Here is a 20983-nt window from a genome sequence, read left to right as displayed (position 1 = left end):
CCTGCAATGGGTGCAAACTTGGTGAAGAACTACAGGAAATGTCTGACCTTTGAAATTGCAAACAAAGGTTTCTGAACCAAATATTAAGTTTTGTTTTTCTATTGCATCAAATGCTTATTTAATGCAATAAAACACAAATTAATTATTTAAAAATCATAAAATGTGATTTTCTGGATTTTTGTTTGGATTTTATCTGTCACAACTGAAGTGTACCTATGATAAAAATTACAGACCTCTCCCTTCTTTGTAGGTGGGAAAACTTTCAAAATCGGCAGTGTATCGAATACTTATTTTACCCACTGTATGGAAGACTATTTGGAGTGTATTATAGTATATGGAGGACTATAGGGGAAGTATTGTACTATTTGGATGGCAATCGGGGTGCATTATAATATATGGCTGACTACAGGGGTGTGATATGATACATTAACGACCAAAAAGGTAAGAATGTATTGAACTTTTGACTTTCAGGCTCCATGTCTCCCCATCAATTACAGCTTCAAGCATGAGACTACCTTCATTTTATAAATTATCATCTAGGCCATCTCATACATAAGTATGACTTGCAACTATTTAGCTTATGTTTGGTAATGCAGATTTTTGTCATGCCACTGCATTGTTACTGTTTTGATCCCAGTGGTAGAAAAATCTTTCTGTTCCTGGATACTACAAATTACAACCTGTTCTCACTAATTCAGTAATAGCTCAGTGTGTTAATAAGTTGATTGCCAAGCGAAAAGTCACTGGTTGGAATAGAGGAGTAAAAGGTATTTTCATGTTCGAAGTTGTCGTGGATGGTGAGATACGGAGCATGAAAGTCAAAAGTTAAAAACATTGTTATCCTTTTGCTCGACTGTGTATGTGGAGGACTATGGAGGGTGCTTTGTAATTGAAGTAGGACTATGGAATGCATTACAAGATATAGAGGACTATGGGGGTACTATATAATATATGCAGACTATGAGGGTACATTATAATATATGGAGAACTATGGGGAGGTGTATTATACTATTTGAAGTCTATGAGTGTGCAGTGTAACATATGGAGGAGTAAGGAGTGTATTATAACATGTGGAGGACTATGGGGGGTGCATTTTTAAAATGTGGAAGACCATGGGAGTGCATTATACTATTTGGACGACTATGGAGGTGAATTGTTATGTATGAAGGTTGATGAGGGTGCATTATAATATATAGAGGACTATGTAGGGTACATTATACTATTTGGATGACTATGGGAATGCATTATAATATATAGAGGACTATAGGGGTGAATTATAATATATGGAAGACTATAAGGGGTTATTTTTCTTATTTGGAGAACTATGGGGTGTGCTTTGTAATATATGGGGGTGCAATATAATTTGTTGAGTATTATGGGGGGCATTATAATATATTGAGGATTTTGGGGTGAATTATACTATATGGAGGACTAAAGTCAGTGCATTATAATATATGGAGGGTGCATTTTAATATATGGAGGATCATGGGACGTGCATTACATATGCAGTATTGGGGGGTGCATTATATATGCAGGACTATGGGATGCATTATACTTTGAGAGACTATGGGGTGCATTATGCTATATAGAGGACTAGGTGGGGCTCATTATACTATATGGAGGACTATGAGCGTGAAATATACTATATGGAAGGCAATATGATGCCCAATATTCTATTTGGAGGACTATGTGGGGTGAATTATATGTGGGAAATGCGTTATACTATTTTGAGGACTATGCGGTGAATTATTATGTATGGCCATGCATTATAATATATGGAGGATTATGGTATTACATATGGAGGACTATGGGGGGCATTATTATATATGGAGGAGTATAGTATGGAGGAATATAGAGTGCATTATAATATATGGATGACTATGAGGTGCATTATACTATATGGATGAATATTGGGGGTGCATAATAATATATGGAGGACTAGGGTGGGTGGATTTCAAATGGAGGACTATGGGGTGCATTATAATATATGGAGAACTGTGGGGGTGAATTATAATATATGAAGGACTTAGGGGTGTGCATTATAATATATGGAGGGCTATAGGAGTATTATAAAATATGAATCACTATGTAGTTGAATTTACACTATGTGGAGGACTATGGGGTGTATTATAAAATATGGTGGCCTATGGGGTTAATTATACTATAATATATGAATGACTATGGAGGTGCAGTATACTATTTGGAGAAGTATGGATGTGCAATATAATATTTGCAGCACTATGGGGATGCATTATAATTAGTGATGAGCGAGTACTAAAAAGCTCGGGTGCTCGAGGCTCGGGCCGAGCATCCCAAGATACTCGTGTACTCGGCCCGAGCACCGAGCCCAATGTTATCCTATGGGAGACCCGAGTATTTTTGTGAAATGACCACCGGCAGCATGTAGAAACCCTAAAAATGGCACAAAAGTCTCAGAAGAGTGCTCAAATGACATGGCAACAGCATGGGGAAGACCCCTTGAAGCATTTATCACTCAAAAGTCACAGAAATGAACAATTTTGTCCGCGTTTTACGCCATTTTTACGGACTCACCAGAAAACCTTCCAAAATGACACCAAAATGAATTTTCATGGCGGAAATGTTAAGGGCACATACCCAATAGTGAGATAGAGCTAATGTATGTTACTTTTTGAGATCAATACATGAAAGATTTTACGTAAAACATTGTGTGGCACTCCGATGTCCCTGAGAAGAGACGTACATAAAGGCCTCTGAGTCTAATGTGCCCATTTTGAGGAACTGAGTCTTTGTAGTATTTTCCTTTGCCAGGGCAGTCCAAAATTGTGAGGTTCACCAATGACCCTGCATACAGACGTGCATGAGGGCCTGTAAACCTGAAGTGCCTATTGGAAGGAAGTGGGTCTATTGTAGTATAGCCCTTTGGCAGGGCAGCCAAAAATTGGGAGGCTCCACGTTGTCCCTGGATAGAGACGTGCATGAGGGCCTGTAAACCTGAAGTGCCCATTGGAAGGAAGTGGGTCTATTGTAGTATAGCCCTTAGGCAGGGCAGCCAAAAATTGGGAGGCTCCACGTTGTCCCTGGATAGAGACGTGCATGAGGGCCTGTAAACCTGAAGTGCCCATTGGAAGGAAGTGGGTCTATTGTAGTATAGCCCTTAGGCAGGGCAGCCAAAAATTGGGAGGCTCCACGTTGTCCCTGGATAGAGACGTGCATGAGGGCCTGTAAACCTGAAGTGCCCATTGGAAGGAAGTGGGTCTATTGTAGTATAGCCCTTAGGCAGGGCAGCCAAAAATTGGGAGGCTCCACGTTGTCCCTGGATAGAGACGTGCATGAGGGCCTGTAAACCTGAAGTGCCCATTGGAAGGAAGTGGGTCTATTGTAGTATAGCCCTTAGGCAGGGCAGCCAAAAATTGGGAGGCTCCACGTTGTCCCTGGATAGAGACGTGCATGAGGGCCTGTAAACCTGAAGTGCCCATTGGAAGGAAGTGGGTCTATTGTAGTATAGCCCTTAGGCAGGGCAGCCAAAAATTGGGAGGCTCCACGTTGTCCCTGGATAGAGACGTGCATGAGGGCCTGTAAACCTGAAGTGCCCACTGGAAGGAAGTGGGTCTATTGTAGTATAGCCCTTAGGCAGGGCAGCCAAAAATTGGGAGGCTCCACGTTGTCCCTGGATAGAGACGTGCATGAGGGCCTGTAAACCTGAAGTGCCCATTGGAAGGAAGTGGGTCTATTGTAGTATAGCCCTTAGGCAGGGCAGCCAAAAACTGGGAGGCTCCACGTTGTCCCTGGATAGAGACGTGCATGAGGGCCTGTAAACCTGAAGTGCCCATTGGAAGGAAGTGGGTCTATTGTAGTATAGCCCTTAGGCAGGGCAGCCAAAAATTGGGAGGCTCCACGTTGTCCCTGGATAGAGACCTGTTAGGTTCTTAGTGTCTCCGTGCTTGCATTTAAAAACCGCACGTGTGTGCCTGTTGGTGGCAGCTTTCCGCTGCACTTGTGTGCGTTTTGCAAAAACTTGGATATAACGCACAAGTCTAGTGAATACACATCAGCACAGCATTGCAAAATGCGCAAGGGCGTTGTCAACGAACAAGGAAGTGGACGTGATGGTGGTGCAGGCAGAGACCGAGGTCGTGTGCAAGCTCTAATTTCGCCACAACAAAGGGCCACATCTACTCGCTCGCACGTCCTGTCCCAAATTCTTGGGGACCGCAGCAGTACACCGCTCTTGAACCAAGACCAGTGTCAACAGGTTGTTAGTTGGATAGCGGATAATGCTTCCAGTCAGATTGGCACCACCACAAACACTCTGTCTTCCACACGGTCAAGTGTCAGTAGCCGTGATACTGCACCGCACATTTCAGAACCTGATCCTCCTTCCTACCACAAGGCTGAGTACACGTCCTCGGACATTAATGATCCCACACTTGGACACTCGGAAGAGCTGTTCACGTTTCCATTCGCACATTCTGGCCTCTCGCCAGCTCCTGTTGAAGTGGGCCATGACGAGATTGTATGTACAGATGCCCAAATATTTGAGCAGCCACGTTCTCACGAAGTTGGCAACGTGTCTCAACAAGGGGTGGACGATGATGAGACACAATTGTCAGGAAGTCAGGAGGAGGAGCAGGGTGCGGAAGAGGAAGACGACGTGGTGGATGATCCAGTAACTGACCCAACCTGGCAGGAGGATATGCAGAGCGAGGACAGCAGTGCACAGGGGGAGGGAGGCGTAGCATCCCAACAGGCAGTAAGAAGCAGAGTGGTGGCCCCAGGCAGACGTCAGGCAACTGTTCCCCGGAATAACACGACACAAGGTGCCTGTACAAATGTTAGGTCTTCCCGAGTCTGGCAGTTTTTTAAGTTGGCTCCAGATGATTCTAAAAAGGCCATTTGCAACACCTGCCATGCCAGCATCAGCAGGGGTACCAAAACTAGCAGCCTGACCACCACCAGCATGATCAGGCACATGTCAGCCAAGCACCCGACTTTGTGGGAAGTACAACAGAGTCGAGGAGCAGTGCTTGCTGATGTCACTGCTACGTCTTCGCTGGTTGTGCATGCGAGCCAATCCCCTGTCCATGCTGCCTGCGAGCAAGCCTCCTCCGGCCCTGCACCTGCAGTTACCCACGCAGAAATAACACCATCATCAAGCACGTCCTTGTCCCAGCGCAGCGTTCAGTTATCCATTCAGCAAACTTTTGAACGCAGGTGCAAATACACTGCCAACGCCCCACATGCCACACTTCTAAATGCTAACTTTTCGCGACTGCTTGCGCTGGAAATGTTGCCTTTTAGGCTGGTTGAGACAGAAGCATTCTGCGACCTGATGGTGGCAGCTGTCCCACGTTACTCGGTCCCCAGCCGCCACTATTTCTCCCGGTGTGCCGTCCCCGCATTGCATAACCACGTGTCACAAAACATCACACGTGCCCTGAACAATGCTGTTTCAGCCAAAGTCCACCTAACCACAGACACGTGGACAAGTGCATGTGGGCAAGGCCGCTACATCTCGTTGACGTCACACTGGGTTAATATTGTGGAAGCTGGGACCCAGTCTGAGCGAGGGATGGAACACGTCCTTCACACACCAAGTTTTGCAGGCCCTACCTCAGTCAGGGTTTCACCCACACTCTACAGCTCCGGAATGTCATGCTCCTCAGCCTCCTCCTCCTCCTGCGCATCCTCATCCACTTTACCCTCCACACCAGTCCCAAGCTGGAAGTGTCGCGGGCGGAGGAGGGGACGCTGCGCTCTCCCACTGCTCAGGTCCGGCTGCCGCTGCTCTACGGCTGCTGCTGCTCGTTGGCTCGAGCGATGGCCGGATCCCGGGGACTCGAGCGGCGCTACTCGCCTGTGAGTGAAAAGGGGTGGTTTGGGTTTTGGGGATATTGTCCGTGACGCCACCCACGATTGTGGTGATTGTGTGGACACCACCGCTGCTCTGGACGGGGATCCCGGGAGCCTGTGACAGGGAGCAGCTTTGTTGTTATTTCTACCCTCCGTGGGTAGGGGGGTTGGTTGTCCCGGGGCCCGGTGATGGGGTAGAGATGGATGACAGGCGGGTTGCGGGGCCTGATGAGGTGCAGGGTCGCAGGGGCAGCGCTGTGCCGCACGGCACGGAGGTACTCACTCAGCCCAATGATGATGACACAGTTCACGGTAAAACAAGTGGCTGGATGGACGGGTCCCTCGGACGGCTGCGGTTGTTCCTCCCTGCAGGTTAGTGATGACTGTCTCTCCCTGCACCTAAGTTAAGTGTTGGTAGTGATGGTTTCCCACCGGTAACCCGCTCCCCGACCTGGATATGGGCCGGAGGAGCCCCTTTTGCCCACAGGCGCTGGCCCTGGGAGACGGTTTCCCTTGGCGGTGGCGGTGTCTCCCCTTCACGGTTGGACGGTTGCCTTCTATCGGGACTTGGCTGTTTGGAAACCCTGAGGTCCCCTTCACTAACGGATTTGGCAAATTCACGGCGACACCAAGCCTTGCCGGGATCCGAAAGTCCTCTGCCAATGGTGCTGGCTTCTCTTTGTATACCGGTCCGGTACGGCCGGGTCACCACCCGTCCACGGTCCTTACGGCAGACTCCAATCGGCCTCCACTGCAGACGGTCACCACATCCTGCCAACCTTGCTGTCCTGTCCGGGCCACACACCCGGACCAACTTCAGGCTCTTTGCTGTCACTTTTCTCCCCTCTACTACTTTCCTCCTTCCACTTCCTTAGCTTAACTCTCACTGCCTGTGTTTTCCCTCCTCCTTGGTGGGTGGAGACCAACCGCCTGGCTCCACACCCTGGTGTGGACAACAGCCCCTGGGGAAGGCAACAAGGATTTTGTGTTTTGACTATGATATGCCTGCAGGAAGTGTGGGGTGTTTAAGTGTTGTGCTCTGTGGCCCCTGGCTTGTCCAGGGCGACACAGAAGCACTGCAGCACTGCCTCGGCGAAGCGGCAACAGGCAGTGCTGAAGCTAATCTGCATAGGTGACAAACCCCACAATGCAGAAGAGGTGTGGACAGCTCTGAAACAGCAGGCAGATCACTGGCTCACAACTCTGAACCTAAAGCCAGGAAAGGTCGTGTGTGACAATGGCTGTAACCTGGTGGCGGCTTTGAGGCGAGGCCAGCTGACACATGTTCCATGCGTGGCCCATGTGCTCAACCTCGTGGTTCAGCGGTTTCTAAAGTCATACCCAGAGCTGTCTGATCTGCTGGTAAAAGTTCGCCGCCTGTCTGCACATTTTCGAAAGTCACCTACTGCTTCAGCCGGCCTTGCCGGCTTTCAGCGCCGTTTGCATCTTCCGGCTGACAGACTGGTGTGTGATGTCCCCACGCGTTGGAATTCAACTCTGCACATGTTGGTCAGGATATGTGAGCAGAAGAGGGCAGTTGTTGAGTACCTGCATCACCTAAGCCGTCGGGAAATGGGTCAAACTCCACACATAACACCTGAGGAGTGGAGATGGATGTCCTACCTATGTACCATCCGCCAAAACTTTGAGGACTCCACCAAGATGGTGAGCGGCGATGACGACATTATTAGCGTCACCATACCGCTTCTCTGCCTTCTAAAATGGTCTCTGCTCAAAAAACAACCATGATGCATTGCAGGCGGAGCGCGATGAGTTTGAGCAAGAAACAGTAGTGGGTGTGGGTGATAACACACAGCCCAGCCTCGTCTCATCACAACGTGCAGTGGAGGACTATGACGAGGAGGAGGATGAAGACATGGAGCAACTCTCTGGCCAAATTGAGGATATGACATGCAGTCATATCCTCGGTTCAGCGTGGCTGGCCAGAGGACAGGGTAGATGATGAGGAGGAGGAGGAGGAGGAGGAGGACAGCATGTTCAGTCATCGTGTTGGTCAGGATACTGAAGTGATGGCTGTTAAGAGTCTGGCACACATGGCTGACTTTATGGTAAGCTGCCTGTCTCGTGACCCTCGCGTTAAGAACATCTTGGCCGACAATCATTACTGGTTGGTAACACTGTTAGACCCACGCTAAAAGGAGAACTTTATGTCTCTTATTCCCGAGGCGGAGAGGTCAGGCAAAATGCAGCAGTTCCAGAAGGCCATAGTCACGGAAGTAGGCAAAGCATTCCCCTCACAAAACGCTAGCGGCATAGCTCAGGAATCAGTGGACAACCAAGGCGTACAGCCGAGAGGGGCACAAGTCCAATCCGCCAGAGGTAGGGGAACAGTCTTTAAGATGTGGGACAGTTTTCTCAGCCCCTCACATACCACAGCCCCTGAGGTGAGGGGTAGTGCCACAAGAAATCCTAAGTTTGCCCAGATGCTCAAGGAGTACCTTGCAGATCAAACAACTGTACTCCGACATTCCTCTGTGCCTTACAATTAATGGGTATCCAAGCTGGACAGACACGTGGCATGAATTGGCTCTCTACGCCTTGGAAGTCCTGGCCTGCCCTGCCGCTAGCGTTTTGTCAGAGCGTGTTTTTAGTGCCGCAGGTGGAATCATTACAGATAAACGCACCCGCCTGTCAACTGTAAATGCTGACAGGCTGACTCTGATCAAGATGAACAAGGGTTGGATTGGGCCAGACTTCACCACACCACCAGCAAATGACAGCGGAATTTAAAGTTTGTAACGGGAATTTGCCATGTACCTCCACTCAACCATGGTAACACACTTCTGGACTTTGGCTAATCGCTGGACTGCTCCTCCTTCTCCTCATGTGCCATCATGATGACCGTTACAATAATTAGGCCGTTGTTTCAGGTATACCCCCAGTGGTAAATTTTTTCGCCCATTCTTTCAGAATGGGCATTACAACGACAGGAGACCCGCTCCTTTGCAATGGTAACAATGTTTTGAGGCCCTCATGCACATCTCTATCCAGGGACAATGTGGAGCTTCCAAATTTTTGGCTGCCCTGCCTAAGGGCTATACTACAATAGACCCACTGCCTTACAATGGGCACTTCAGGTTTACAGGCCCTCATGCACGTCTCTATCCAGGGACAACGTGGAGCCTCCCAATTTTTGGCTGCCCTGCCTAAGGGCTATACTACAATAGACCCACTTCCTTCCAATGGGCACTTCAGGTTTACAGGCCATCATGCACGTCTCTATCCAGGGGCAATATGGAGCCTGACGCTGCCACCGACAGGCACACACGTGCGGTTTTTAAATGCAAGCACGGACGCAATAAGAACCTAACAGGTTTTTAGGAGCGACAATTACTGAGAAGTCTGACACTATCAGACACTGCTGACTGACGTGTATTATTCACTAGACTTGTGCGTTATATAATAGTTTGTGCAAAACGTGCACCTGTACGCTGCCACCGACAGGCACACACGTGCGGTTTTTAAATGCAAGCACGGACGCAATAAGAACCTAACAGGTTTTTAGGAGCGACAATTACTGAGAAGTCTGACACTATCAGCCACTGCTGACTGACGTGTATTATTCACTAGACTTGTGCGTTATATAATAGTTTGTGCAAAACGTGCACCTGTACGCTGCCACCGACAGGCACACACGTGCGGTTTTTAAATGCAAGCACGGACGCAATAAGAACCTAACAGGTTTTTAGGAGCGACAATTACTGAAAAGTCTGACACTATCAGGACTGTTTTAGACTGTGTACACCAGCCCCAGATATGATGAAGGCTGGTATACGGTCACCACTAGGAATGGCTATATACCCTGCCTGCCTGCCTGCCTGTATACTGCTACAATAGTCCTGACAAGGACTCTTCTGGTCACTAGCCTGTATTCAGACCTGGCTATACCCTGCCTGTATACAGCAACAATAGTCCTGAGAAGGACTCTGCTACTGTACTCCGACCTGGCTATACCCTGCCTGCCTGTATACAACTAGAATAGTCCTGAGAAGGACTTTTGGTCACACTGTTTGCAGCCCTGCTACGGAAATAGCTATAAAGGGCCGCAAACCTTTCCCTGAAGCAGCGACACTCTCCCTGCACTGACTGTCTGGATAGCTGTGAGCAGAGCACAGCGCGCCCGCCGGTATAAAGGCTCGGTCACGCTGTGCAGGCCGGCCAATCACTGCAATTCCACAACTAACAGGGCTGTGGCATTGCAGTGGTCTGCCAGCCAATCCCTGCATGAGGGCTGGCTCTCAAAAGAGCGCCAACATGCAGAAATGAAGACCACGAGTACAGCACGAGTATCGCGAGATTACTCGGTCCCCGCCGAGCAGCCCGAGTACAGTGATACTCGTGCGAGTACCGAGTAGTAACAAGCATGCTCGCTCATCACTAATTATAATGTTAGAGGACTATTGGGGTGGCTTATAATATATGGAGGACTATGAGAGGTGCATTATTCTATTTGGACGACTATGGGGTACATTATATTATATGCTGGATTATGGAGGTGAAATATAATTTATTGACGACTATGGGGGCATAATAATATGTGGAAGTCTATGGAGGGTGCATTATTTTAAATGGAGGACTATGGAGTGCATTATAATATATGGAGGACTACGGGGGTGCATTATACTATATGGAGGATTACAGTGGGTGCATTGCAATGTATGGAGAGTGCATTATAATATATGTAGGACAATGGGGGTGCATTACATAGGACTCGAGGGGTGCATTATATATGGATGACTATGGGGTGCATTATGCTATGAGGGACTACGGGGTGCAACATGCTACATGGAGGTTATATGGGGCACAATATTATATTTGGAGAACTATGTGGGGCCAATTATACTATATGGAATGCTATATGGGGTCATTTATAATATTTGGAAGGCTAAGTAGAAGTCATTATAATATTTTGAGGGCTATGAAGGAGTTTTTATACTGTTTGAAAGGCTAGTTGGGGCCACTATACAGTGGGAAGAGGTGCAGGGGCCGTTATTCTTTATGTTTGCCTCTTATACTGCATAGAGGGCTGTGTGGTGTTCACAGATGGGGATTATACTGTGTCGGGGTCACTATACTTTGCTGGGGTAGTTGAGGTTGGCTACAGTAAGGTCATCATAGTGACATGTGGAGGATGCTGTATAAGAATTTAGTGTGGGGTTATATACAGTGTTTTTGGGCATCTTTTTTGGCATCATACTTTATAGGTGCAATGAAAATGGACTCTAGGGGCTTCAATAGGAGGATTACTTTGTAAGGGCTGTAAAGTTGTGAGATATGTTTTTATAATTTATGTACTTATTTTGGAGTAGGCAATTAGAACTTCTGCTATATGATCCCATGATTTCTATGTACATCCCTACTGATGATTCCACATATTATCAGGCCACTACCATCATGACTGGTTGAGTTCATGCACCTTCAGTCAACAAGTAAACTGGGCATCTGGTGCCACCAATCTTAAGGGGGGTCCTTAAGGGGTACTTTGCACGTTGCGACATCGCTACTGCGATATCGTCGGGGTCAAATCGAAAGTGATGCACATCCGGCACCGGTAACGACGTCGCAACGTGTAAAGCCTAGGAGAGAAGATGCACAAGCGTGAAACAGCCAAAAATCGGTGAGCTGTGTCACGTCGTTCATTTCCATAATTTCACTGCAGCGACAGGTACGATATTGTTCCTCGTTCCTGCGGCAGCACACATCGCTGTGTATGAAGCCGCAGGAGCGAGGAACATCTCCTTACCTGCGTCCCGCTTGCAATGAGGAAGGAAGGAAGTGGGCGGAATGTTTACGTCCCGCTCATCTCCGCCCCTCCGCTTCTATTGGCCGCCTGCCGTGTGACGTCGCTGTGACGCCGCACGACCCGCCCCCTTAGGAAGGAGGCTGGTCACCAGCCAGAGCGACGTCACAGGGCAGGTAAGTGCGTGTGAAGCTGCCGTAGCAATAATGTTCGCTACGGCAGCTATCACAAGAGATCGCATCTGCGACGGGGGCGGGGACTATCACGCTCGGCATCGCTACCATTGGCTAGCGATGTCGCAGTGTGCAAAGTACCCCTTAGGGTTCACATTCTCTAATTAGGGTTTAGACTGATCTGTTGTGCTCAACCCAGATGTTCCATTTTCAACAGTTTTCCTTGTTAACAACTGTCATCTGATATCATTAGATTAAAGGTAAATTCAACGTCTAATTGCATGACAAAGTACCGGATAATATGTGGCGGCACTTTGGTTGGCAGTATTTTTGATGAATTTGTGATTTGTGACAGAGGAGCACATTTACACTTAAATTACAGTTCAGATTCCAGTTGCTGTGTCATACGTGGTGCCTGCCCATTGCAATACCTAGCTTGTCAACACAATAATCAGCGGCACGGACTGTTCATTTGCCAGTCAGGGCTGCCATCAATCTCCATTCCTGTACAGTAATTTATGCAGGAGCATATACTTTCATGGCATAATCATTTCTGCTATCTGTTCAGATTTATGACTCATTGTCGGAAATTGTTGCTTTTCTATTTTTACAAACTTCATGACAAATACATTGCAGGTAAACATAAGAACAGGTCCGGCTTGTTGTAATGATGACACGCAATCTTCATTCTCTTTCAGATGACAGTGTATATCTATCAAATCAAGATGAGAGAGACGAATATGTTTTGCAACACTTTGGTCTTATTTGTGTTGGTGATCCCGCAAAACCAAATGCAGTCCCGTGGGACTATGGACAGGTAAATAGCAGGGACCAAAGAGGCAATACTGGAATTGTGTTCTTTTGCTTTAAATGCTTTTAGTATACGATTGACTGTATAAGTCTATAGAACCCAGTGGATATGTCAGAAAGTACCATTAATGTATAATGCAAAGCACAGGCTGACAGATGTGTGGTATCATGTCATAGGAAAGATAAGAAAATACTGTGTATAATCATGTCGGACAGCAGAGAGTAATCCGAGAACACCCAAGGTAAACCAAGGTTATAATCATAGTGGGGCCACTGCAAAAGGTTTAAGAGGTTAGGCTAGTTTCACACATCCGGCTTATCGCTAGTTTGGCAGATTTGGCACACGCCAGTACAGTATGATACAGTAGAGTGGCAGCGCCGCAACTTCCGGGTCACATGCTCCGGTCACATGCTTGTCACGCTACCATTGACCTGTATACACTGTACTGGCGTGCGACTTATCCGCAAAACCGGCAAAAAGCCAGATGTGTGAAACCGGCCTTATCCAACTAAAATTGATGGTCATCAATATAAAAGTTTTAACCTTTATTATAAAAAGTACAGTGCTTATAAGAAAAATGAGTAAAAACAGACAAAATAAGGAGACATACAAATAGGAAAAATGATTTAAAAAGGAGAAATAACAGAAAATAGCTATGTGTCCATCTACAGAAACTCTTCTGTTTCCTTGAGGGAAGGAGAATAAGTGACTTTGCTGATCCCAAGCATGTCAACCCTTTTCAATTGTTGAATTTTTTTTCTATCTCCAATAATAGGCTCAGGTTTCCAGGACCTCTGGTTATTTTACTAAATAAATGTCAGGCCTTTATCTGAACAGTGAGATAAGGGGGCAGGTACAATGAACATTAAATAGGTCATTTTCTAGCATCTCCTAAAGTATAGGGACTATCTAGTTTGAATAATTTAGGTCCATCTGCCAATCCTCTGAAGTGTAAATCAATGAGGCCCTGGAGTCAGGAATGACACTTTTTCCAACCCCAAGAGGTAACACCCCATGTCTTTGAGTTTCTGTTAAAGGGAATTTGTCATCAGGGCTAATCGGAGATCAGCATAATGTAGGAAAAGAGACCCTGATTCCAGCAATGTATCATTTAGATTACTGGGTGCTGCAGTTGTGACACATGCAAACTTTTGAAATGTAGCAGAGCTCAGAATGCTAACCCCGCCCATACCATAGCTTTCTGTACATTGCATATTGGCTACTAATCAGTCCTGGGGGTGTGGTCGGACGAGGTCTCATTAGGCACCTAGTACAAGCTGTGATAATTTCCTGCTGATAAAACAGTTATTGAATAGAACAACGGCACACAGCCGAATAAGTGGCACATCACTGTAATAAGTGACTCAGCCCCTACCTCATGCTGTTCTCAGGTTACATTGCAAAAATCTGCTGACAAATTCCATTTAACCTCCATTGCCTAGTCTACAATAAAAGTTCAAAGATATTATCGTCCTTTTTACAAAGTTATTCATGCAGATGTCAGACATCCTAAGTTACATATTCTCTTACAATTATTATTTGTTTGCTTCATTATTTTAAAATGGACCTTTAACAACTTTTGACATTGTAAACTGTCGATTCATGCACATAGTATCAGAATAGTAGATAAAACCTATTTTTTTCTGTTCACATTATCTCCATTCTGTTGTGGAGATGCAGGATGCTGAAAATACTGGCACATTGTGTTAAGTCTTTTATCAATTAACTGGGTGTTTCATTTAGTTCAGCTCTGTGGGCATAGTGGAAAGAAAGTACTACTCACCCACAAAGCTGAACTGAACGAAACACCCAGTTAATTGATAAAAGACTTAAAGAAGTTGTCTGACCACAAAATCCATTTTTTTTAAGCTAAGCTGCGTTGTATTGTCATTTTATAACACCCATATATTATTTATTTTTTTTGTTTCTAACTTTTGTTCTTCCTGAATTATCACTTTTTCTCTACAGCCACTTTATTTACCTGCAGCTCAACCAAACATGACATCTTCCTGTGCTTGTTTGTCAAACCTCACAGTCAGAGCTGGCACCGGCCTCACTGTCCAGCCCTGCCCTCTGTCCACACTCTGCACAATCATTGCCTGTCAGTAATCTACCCCAGCACCTAATAGTGATGGGCAGTCCGGCTCTTTTTGGTGATCCGGTTCCCTTGGCTCCGCTCATCAAAAAGAGACGGATCTTTTGGATCGTTCATTGCTCCATATTAAATATGTGTTCACCACAGGTAAACACATATTTAAGCTTGTGTTAATGCCGCCGAAACCACGTCCAACCACGGCTAAACCCTGCCCACACACAACGAGCCAATTAACTTGCAAGTGGGTGGGATTTTGTTCAGGTGTGTGGTGTTTTGCTGACCAAACACCCAAATTTTACACCCAGTGAGCGCCGTTAAAAGCATTTAGTGGCTCTCACTGGGGATCCGGCTTCTGTCAGTCACAGCAGGGAGCAGGATCTTTGTGTCGGATCGTTCGCGACCGACACATCACTACACCTAGATAAATGAGCACTGTGTAATGAAAACTATATATAGCACCTAATGTGAGTCTATAGGAGATATATACACATTGTGTGTTTTATTTATATATACTGTATATATATATATATATATATATATATATATATATATATATATATATATATAAATATATATATATATATATATATATAGATAGATATATATAGATATGTACAGTATATATATATATAGATATAGATAGATATATAGATATGTACAGTACATATGCATATATATATATATATATATATATATATACACACACATACATACACACATGCGCCTGCACACCCAAATATATATATGTGTCGGCCAGGGTTATGGAGTACTCTGTCCTGGGCGGTGTATAGCTGGGGATTGTCACTTTGGTGGCCATTGCCCGGTCCCGTGCCCTGGGTGATTTTTGAAAAGGGGAATATTTACAGGGGATTAGAATAATGTTTACACATGACGCCACTTGCGTTGTTGCGGCTATATACGGTAGATGGAGCCGCCGCTGCACCATGTTCACTACTGGGGCTGGTGTTAGTGGCAGCCTGGATTTTATGCCCTCCGTAAGCAGGGCTGGGCCCCAGAGGGTAGGTGACGTGACGGGTGTCGGAAGAAGGTAGGCCACACAAGAGGGTTTCAGTGCAACTGGTTCTTTACTCGCTTTCTGGTGGTAACTGGTCACCCGAAGCTGACTGGTTTCACCTTTAGGTCCCCTTAGTCCCAATGCCAGTATAGTAACCTGGTGCCTTCTTCCCCTACACCTGTCTTTGTGTTGGTGGGTCCCCGTGGCATAGAGCAACTGGGGGTCTCCTCCCGGTGGTCTTCTACTGCAGTCCGTATGACGGTAGCGTGAACCCTGTGGGGTTGGAGTCTCTGGTCCTGTCCCCAGTTCTCCCGGTGCTACTGAGTCCCGAACTTCAAGGTCAATGAGGTCCTTGATGGCCCCCTCACTGTGCAGGTGTTATCAGGCCTGCCTGGAGCTTCTACCTGACCTAGGGTCCTGTACCCCGTTGCTGCATAGTTCCGGGAGTACTCCACCGGCAACTAACCGCCTGGGCCCCCAGGTCACTGTTCACTCTTGTCAGAGCATCTGCTCCCGTTCCCTGTCACTGTCTAACTCCGACTGACTAACTCTGACTGTCCACTGTCTGCCCCTCCCACCTGGTCAACTAGTGAACTGGATTGGCTCCACCTCTAGGCGGCCATCCAGTAGTCCGACCCTAGCCTGGTACCATTCTATGGGGGAATGTTGTGGAAAAACAGAGATTTTTGAGAGTGTTTTTGTGTTACCGGCACTGGTCTTCTGGGTCCCTAGGGGGTAGGCTCTGCATCCTGGTGGGGATACAGTACCTTGAAGCTCCCTGATGGCTTCAGGGGCGCTACATATACAGTATATGAGCACTCATATACACACATGCATATATATACACACACACACACATACACACGTACATACACACCTGGAGATACTGTATATAATGGTATATAATTCAATTCCCCCTCGTACACTCCCCCCCTGCGGTCTCTCTCTTCTCTCCCCGTGATCCCACTCCTCTCCCCAATGCTGTCTCTTTTCCCCCTGCGATCTCTCTGTGCTCTATCTTCTCTCCCCGTGATCTCTCCTCTCCCTGCGCTGTCTCCTCCCCTCATGCTCTCTGTTCTCTTCCCTTACAGCTGAGTGGTGTCCCAGCGATGCAGTAGATTGGTGCTGACTGCTGGTGTCAGGCAGGGCCGCCATCAGGGCATTACTACTGGAACTCCTGTACTGGGCCCGGTGAGCAAGCAGGAGGGGGGCCTGGACACGCTGACAGGCCCCACCCCTTTCATTCCTCGGCTCCCTGGGCCCCAGGGCAGGGGGCGTTGACAGTACATTTTGCAGGGCTGGTCGTGCAGTGAGCAGGAGGCAGGGTCTGGACACGCTGACAGCCCAGGCCCCTCCCCTTTCATTTCTCTGCTCACCGGGCCCCATCGGCAGGGGGCGGGGACATTGCACTGACAGCACCTGCAGGGGCCTTAAGCGGGAGCGGGCCCCTAGAGCCTGAAAACGTGTTAACCCCTTAGCGACCTATGACGTACTGGGTACATCATGACTCCCTGGTACTTAAGGACCCATGACATACCCAGTACGTCATGGCGAGATCGTGGCCCCGGAGGCTGCGATCGCTGTAAATATCTTAGATTCGAGGAGGAGGGGCCCTCTGCCTGACCTCAGGAGGGGTGGTGTCTCCTCCCCGGACCTAAGGAGGCTGTGATTGGCTGACGAACGCCTCTCAGCCAAATCACAGCCACTGTAATGTTTAAGCCATTGAAAATGGCAGAAACATTAAAATCCAGCCATGGTCAGTGCAGCTATAGCACCAATCATTGGCCGGATCTGGGTGACCTCAGTTTCACCCGCCCCCAGCTCTGATGGGAGAGACCAGCCTTGTGGCCGATCTCTCCAATCACTGTGGATCTGGGGCCGGTGACCGCCCCCTCAGCTTCACTCCGGCGTCTGTGGAAGGTGAGGGGAGTTATAGGTAAGTTTAAAGACACTGTCTCCTTTCAGCCGCCGCCATTGCCCCAGCCCCCACCCATCAGCCGCCGGCTGCAACAGTCACTGCCCCTGATCCAGCGGCACTGAACCCATCTGCTGCGTCCCCTCCATCTGCCACCGCCTCCCCCATCAGCCGCTGCCCCCCTCCCTCATATGCTGCCCCGTCTCCCACCTTCCTTCATCTGCTGTGATCTCCCCACCTGCTGTGACCCCCCCACCTGTTGTGACCCCACCCCCACCTGCTGTGACCTCCACCTGCTGTGACCCCCCCACCTGCTGTGACCCACTCCACCTGCTGTGACGCCTCCACCTGCTGTGATCCCCCACCTGCTGTGATCCCCCCCCACCTGCTGTGATCCCCCCACCATCTATCCGTCTCTCTGTCCGTCCGTCCCTCTGTCCGACCCACTGTCCGTCCGTCCCTCTGTCCGTCCATCTGTCCGTCCGTCCGTCCCTCTGTCCATCCGTCTCCTGGCTGTCCGTCTCTCTGGCTGTCCATCTCTGGCTGTCCGTCCCTCTGGCTGTCCATCCCTCTGGCTGTCCGTCCCTCTGGCTGTCCATCCCTCTGGCTGTCCGTCCCTCTGGCTATCCGTCCCTCTGGCTATCCGTCTCATCTATATGTAGCACCTACGGGGCAGGGGTTAAATGTTACTCGTCACCGGGTCGCTGATGTCGGGTCAGGGGGATGTCACAGGTGGCCCTGCCCAGCTTCGTGGTCCCGAGCTGTACAATAAAAGTGGATTTGGATGATGGTGGGGGAATGATGAGGATGATAGTCTTGTGATGCCACCTGTGGTACGTGGCCAGGGATTAGCCGTCGCTGCTGTCGCTGTCCTTCGGGGCGGATGGTGTTGCAGCAAAGATGGTTCTGCCCCCCACAGGTGGAGTGAGGCCCCAGGGAGGATGATGAGAAGAGTAGTGGCCGTTGGCGCCAAAGTGCTGGGCGACGGCAATCAAAAGGCTGAATCAGCTGCTGTGGTTCCAGCCGTGATTGGCCCCAGCTGATCCCAGATCCGTTGGAGGTTAAAACCGGTACGGTGGTCGATGGGCTCTTGCTTCTTGCGCCTTTAAAGATGGATCCCCGTGGCCTGATACTGCATGGGGAGCACGATTTGTATAGTGTTAGCTCCTGTCCCGTGTGTAGGTGACGCGGGGCCGCTGTGGGGCTTGACTGTAATCACGACTCGGGACCCTATGTGGCACTGTGCTCCGGGATCTCGTGGTGGTCAGAGGGACTTGCAGTCCCCCTGTCCTGCAGATTCTGGTGATACAACGTGAAGTCTGTTCCACCCTAAAGCTCTGCACCCTGAACCGCACCAGTCCCTCTCCTGTTCTCTCCTGCTGGAGAACACCCTAACTGTTGTGTAAGCTCCTAACTCCCCCTGGTGGCTGCTCCTCCCCCCGGTTCCCTGTCACTAGTGGGTGGCTGCCCCCCATGTTTGGTGACTACCTTAAGACCCGACCCTAGCCTGGTCCCCACTGGGGAGAGCAACCTGGTTGTGTATATGAGTTTGTGTTGTGGAACTGGTACCGACCTCCTCTGGATCCAGGATGAGTACTGCACCTTAAGTGAGGTGCAGTCCCTGTGGTGACTAAAGCCTCAGGGGCGCCACATATCCATCTATCTATCTATGATTCTATCTATCTGCTGAAAGAGCCTTAAAGTGAATCTGTCAGCAGGTTTTTGCTCCCCCATCTGAGAGCAGCATAAAGTAGAAACAAATATTCTAATTCCAGCAGTGTCACTTACTGGGCTGTTTGCTTTCATTGTGATAAAACAAATGTTTTCTCTGCTGCAGATTTAGCAATTATACAGACCTCATGAATATGCTGGACAACCTGCAGCATGACGAGTAGCCCTGTAATGATAATCTCCTGCTGATTAACCAGTGATGTTATCAAAACTATACTAAGCAGCCCAATAAGTGACAATTGCTGGAATCAGGATCTCTTCCCCTCTGTTGTGCTGCGCTCAGATTAGGTGTTAAAACCTGGTGACAGATTCCCTTTGAAGGGGTTGTTAGGTCTAAATCCACAAGTCTGCATTATCACAATTTGGTTTCAATTACTTTAAAAACTGTATGTGACACATTCCCTTAAAGAAAAAAAAATAGATATATCAAAAATAAATATATACCAAAGAAGTTAGATTTAAAAAGAAAAAAAAAAAAAGTTAGCGTAAAGTAGGGCCCGGCCAAAAGAGTCTACGTTGTCGTGGTGGCAAGCTTAAAAAAATATTTTGGCCAAAACAAAATGGCTGCGTGTGTGATACGGTGTTCAATGTAAAGGGTTAATGTGTGATTGGTGAGGTTGTGGTGCAGAAGTGAAGTTTTTCCAAGAGTGGCGGTGGGACTATGGAAGATTCGCGGAGCTGGAGTGGAGGCGGAGCTGGGGTGGAGGCGGAGCTGGGCGGAGGCGGAGCTGTGTGGAGGCGGAGCTGGTGCAGAGCCTCAAGGGGGCCCTGAACTTTTGCCAGTATGGGGCCCTGAAATTCCTAGTGGCAGCCCTGGTGTCAGGTGACGTCCCTGGTCTTTGCTCCCGGCAGTATTGAAAAGCCAGGAGCTCAGGAAGCTGTGCTAATGACAGAATGCAGACAGACAGCGCACGGGAGAAGAGAGCGCATGGGGAAGGCGGGAGACAGATATCTGGGCTCCAAACATCATATAGGGCTGGTAACACCATCGGGCAAATAGCGCTGACGGTATCGCTGACAGCGAGTGGGCCCCCTTGTTTGTCCAGGGCCCCAGCACATACAGTGCAGTGCACAGATAGCAGCGCACGGAGGGTGCAGGGGTGAGTACGGAATGTGAGGAGGGGGCTGGGGAGGATGAGAGGGGCGGAGGCTGCATTGCACTGTACTTGGTTGGCAGCAGGGCGGCAACATGACGTCGGCTATGATGCCTGTCAACAACTTCCTGCACCTGTCAACGTGACATCACAGGAAGCAGCGAAATACGAGCAGAAGCGGTCACATGACCGCATGACCGCTTTGAGCCTGGAGAGAGGAGCTGACAACAGGGCAGGTAGTTAGTTGCTATTTACCTACATTCTTCTATGTAGCCCAATAGTGATATGAAAAAATAAGCAAAATAAGCCAGATAACCCCTTTAATAATGTAAACACTGTAAGTGTCAGTAATTTTAGCATCCTCCATCTCCATAACAGAATGAAGATAATGTGAACAAAAAAAACAAACATTTTTAGCCACTATTCTGCAAGTACAGTATGTGCATGAATTTACAGTTTAGTAGGTCAAAGTTGTGAAAGGACATCTTTAAGGGTTCGCTTAGATGAGCGCATAACACGGCTGAGTGCTATCATGTTTTATCGGATAGCACTTTAT

General features: G+C 48.2%; 1 protein-coding gene across 2 annotated transcripts in view; it reads left to right on the top strand.

Moving 5' to 3' along the window:
- Positions 1–20983, top strand: part of LOC142311403 (protein-glutamine gamma-glutamyltransferase E-like) — a 141736-nt gene that overhangs the window by 45007 nt on the left and 75746 nt on the right. For both annotated transcript variants that reach the window (XM_075349792.1, XM_075349790.1), the window contains exon 4: positions 12465–12583. In XM_075349792.1, coding sequence (XP_075205907.1) covers positions 12465–12583 — 119 coding nt within the window. The remainder of the gene's footprint in view (positions 1–12464; positions 12584–20983) is intronic.

Source organism: Anomaloglossus baeobatrachus, chromosome 5, assembly GCF_048569485.1.
Source record: "Anomaloglossus baeobatrachus isolate aAnoBae1 chromosome 5, aAnoBae1.hap1, whole genome shotgun sequence".
NCBI lineage: Eukaryota > Metazoa > Chordata > Amphibia > Anura > Aromobatidae > Anomaloglossus > Anomaloglossus baeobatrachus.
The sequence above is the reverse complement of the archived record's forward strand: the minus strand, read 5'-3'. Positions and strand labels throughout refer to the sequence as shown.